This window comes from Echinococcus granulosus (assembly GCF_000524195.1).
Source record: "Echinococcus granulosus chromosome Unknown EG_S00302, whole genome shotgun sequence".
In the NCBI taxonomy this organism is placed as follows: Eukaryota; Metazoa; Platyhelminthes; class Cestoda; order Cyclophyllidea; family Taeniidae; genus Echinococcus; species Echinococcus granulosus.
The window spans coordinates 18,590-22,483 of NW_020170682.1; the positions used below are offsets into that span (position 1 = coordinate 18,590).

The 3,894-nt window shown below is 38.1% G+C and overlaps 1 protein-coding gene across 1 annotated transcript; it reads right to left on the minus strand. All coding sequences in view use genetic code 11, as the record gives it.

The window, feature by feature from the left end:
• Positions 1 to 1,200: 1,200 nt before the first annotated feature.
• On the minus strand, positions 1,201 to 3,557 carry EGR_10918 (hypothetical protein; the record flags this gene model as incomplete). The annotated part of the gene is made up of 2 exons (XM_024500167.1): positions 1,201 to 1,234; positions 3,460 to 3,557. 2 exons carry the CDS (start codon positions 3,555 to 3,557, stop codon positions 1,201 to 1,203), a joined length of 132 nt encoding a protein of 43 aa, XP_024345423.1.
• Positions 3,558 to 3,894: the final 337 nt, after the last annotated feature.

A 3,894-nucleotide genomic window follows, 5' to 3' on the forward strand; every position in this document is an offset into this window, starting at 1 on the left:
CCACTTTAGTTTAACTAGTCATCAAAAAGGAAGATTAGCTACTTGATGGCAAATTCTTCTATTGATTTGAACAAGTAGGGACTCCGATGAGGTGTAGGCAAAGTGCCTACAACCTTTAGCAGATCTAGGAAGGAGGTCACGAAGTGGATAACTGTTCGCTTTTAATATAAAGCTCGAAAAATGACCCAGCATAGATACTAGCTTCCAAACAAGCTGGTCATGTTTGCAACGAAGAAAAGTCAGGAGTTGCTCTGGCTTTACTGCGTTTATGTGTGACTGGAGTAAGATTTCCTTGCGGAGAAGGGTTACTGGAATATGACGAGGAGAGCTATACTAATGAGCAAAATTGGAAATTTCTGCACAAATAAGCATGATTCTAAACAAAATATTAGGTCACTACACTTTAACCATTTAATTTGGGACATATTTAAAACATGCCATTTAAAGTACGTCCAATCATCAGTGTCATGATCATATCAATCTAGGAAGGGGAACGACCAAAGCCAAGTTTTTTGTTCCAGGACCTAATGGAAACCTATAGCATGCCCACAGGGTCCACTTCATCAAAAATCTATAGCCCATTCTTTAATTTCAACGCAAGCACACTATTTAATAACTCATGATTAGGGTGGCCACCTTCCCAAATCTGTATCATTCATCTGCATTTCTATCACCTGAAAAGATACCGACTGCAGCACACAATTTGCGTATCACTGAGGCTCATAGATGCAAACAGTCTCAGGAGTCGACTGCAGACATTCACATATAGCTCTAATGACGTCCCTTGTGTAATTATCAACGTTGGTATCAAGTGTGACTCCAACCAAATTTAAATGTGTCGGCTGACGTTCTTGGCTTATGGTGGATAGTCGAAACAAAAAAGGTGATAGTAGAACAGAGATGTTCTCCTATTTAATGACGCTGGCAATCCAGTCAATAGGAGACAGTACTTCTGTGTGTTTTAAGCAAAATTTTATGTTGATACTGCCTTCTTGCCACTTTACTAATATTGGTTTGCAGAGTGGACGGGGATCTGCGTTCTCGAGAAGACAGTGTGGGCTTTAGGCGCCAGCAGCAATGACAATGTGTTCGTCCTTTTCTCAACATACATCTAAGCTCAGCAGACGCAGGGCATGCAAAAAATTTCGATCCTAATATCTTTGGCCAACTCCACGATTCCTTCTACCATCGCGCCTAGGCCTACTGCTGCTCATTCCAATGTTCATACGCACTTCTAAGGGGGGAAAAGGTTTAACTGCAATACTCTTCAAAACAATTATAAAATTATTTTGCACCAGTTTTAGTCTCTTTTTCTTCGCTGAATATCCAATTCCTTCTTTGAAGAAAGGAAGGAGATGAGATTCGATATTATTTTATGCAGAAACTAGCGCTTTGTTGGTCATGACGCACCGGAGTGTTTCTTCAGCACTTTCCCCTTTTGAGTTTACGATGAGCTTCCTTGAACATTAAAAGTAGTGAACAGCACCAGTGCGTTGTCACTGATTAGTCCGAAGACTGACAGACAAGACAATTAGGAGTATAGATGATTGATCACGGAGGCAGTCTCCACCTTATTTGCGAATAATGAGTATTAAAACATTGTAATTTATTTGCTACAATGATTAGCTATCAAAACAATCGATTAAATCAATTTAACAAATAAATCCAAATCCATCTCCCCTTTGGCAATCCGACCATTCACATTTAATTTTTTACACCTATTAAACCACTTCGCTTAATTCGTTAAAACAACCCCCAAAAACTAATGCATTTATTACATAGAACTAAGCTTAACTGAATTCAAACAAGTCGAATCTTTGGTTCTTGTGTGTAAAGAAGTTTGGATTTAATTTTGATAAAACTAATTAAATCAAGCTGGTTTCATCAACCTCTCTCCGAATTTATGGCGAATTTTACATTCAGGCGTAAAAAAGCTAAGCTCTGATTTTGACAAAAGTAACTAAGCCTAGCTGGATTTATTCATTTATCGCCCATATCAAGGCGAATTTATGATTCGTGCCAGAAGAAGTTTGGTTCTGTTTATGGCAAAATTGATTAAATCTAGGTGGATTCGCGGGTAATTGGGCGACAATCAGACAAACAGTACTGATAGACTCAAATGGAAGCACATTGACATCATGGGTGATATGAGTGAAATATTGCTTCTATCTTGTTCTGAAAATTTGTGGACTGGTTGCGATGTAGCGTTATGTTTTCCTTGGTTTTCGCATTTGTATCCAACTAGTCAAATGATAGCCAATCATAAAAGACAGTTGTGGTCATAATTCGGGTACTGATTACTCGTGGTTTTAATGTTTATTAATAAGGTGCCCAAAAATATTTGATTTTAAGATTGTTAATGAATTGCAAGTGTTTATTATGTAATACGATAGTGGTTTGTCCCTCGGTTCTGGTGAGGCGCTACTTTTATACTTGGAATTAGCCCCCTTGTTCCTTGCTGGGTAGGCTGGCCTTTTGGGCCATGCCAATAGCCCAGACACCTTCTCCATGCTATATATATATATGTATATTCTGCCCGAGTATTTTGTCTTCTTTCGTCTTCAGGGAGTCCCGGGACGCTACACTAAATCTTCATGGTTCCGAAATTTATTGAATGGTACTTCGGATATGAAAGTTGGTATAATCGAATTAGCTAGTTGTAAACCATTAAAAATTGGTCGTTCTATATAAAATGTGTCTGAAAATTGAGTTTTGTAGGATTTCAGATGATTTTGCTAGTGAATGATTTTGTGAAAAATAGATTGTAAACGTATCGCATTGCTAATGTAAATATCTACTTCTACCTCCTGAATAGCAACTGTTAAAATTTAGCAGTATATAGATGAAAGCAGTTTGCTCTAATTACTTGCGATAATTTATGCATATACTGTAACTTTGCACATATTTGCTGGCTGTTAGCAAATACTTTGGAAATCCATTACAATATATGGAAAAATGTGTTGCAAAGTGACTGGTAATACATTACCTGATCAACTAGTCAGTTTGCACCAAAAGGTTTTGCTGTGATTAATAAATTTCATCCAAAGCCCTAATCTACCACTGGGATCAGTAAGGTTAATGTCAAATAGTTTCCATACCTTTTTCTCCTGCTTGATGTCGTAATGCACATGGATCCATCCATGCATCTTCCATTCACTCGCCCATCTATCCATTTGTCCATTCATTTTTCAAGAATCGAAAAGCTATATTTTTATTATTTCTTTCATTCAGTATATCATCTTTTACGTTCACTTTTGTCATTGATTCATTTATCCTCCTCCTTTTATCTAAATTGCCATCTGGTCAACCTTCCTACCCAAAATGCTGAAAAACTTGTACTAGAATACCACCCACTTGAGCCTGAAGTGAGTCACTTGCTATGACATTTCGGTAGGCAGAGTGTTTAGCTTTTTTTCTTTTGGCTTTGACTCCACATCCACATCCGATTTGTTTTCCTACCCTTTCTCTTCCTCATGCGGTTGGGCAGTTGATAGCTCCATTGGCAACAGCGGAGACACGGTGGTTGGAGTTGTCGATGTGACGGGTGTGTGCTTCATCTGGAACGATGATGACTGCCACCGCCCCATCTTTGTATTAATATCTGACTATAGACTCATACTGATTGCGAGGATTCAGTGTTTAAGCTGCCACGTTCAGAAGCACGAAGAGAAATTATAAAGTGGGTCGTCGAATAGATTTGGAAAATGAATAAATTTTGACCGTAAAGCAGTTGCTGCTGAGGCATCATTTACATTGATTATTTGAGTCTGTTTTGCTCATAAATGTTAAGGAGAGTTGTCATTCAACGACTCTTACATTTATTCAAAGCACAACAAATTTGTAAATGACCACATCCTCACCGGATATGTACAAAAATACACGATTAACACCAAA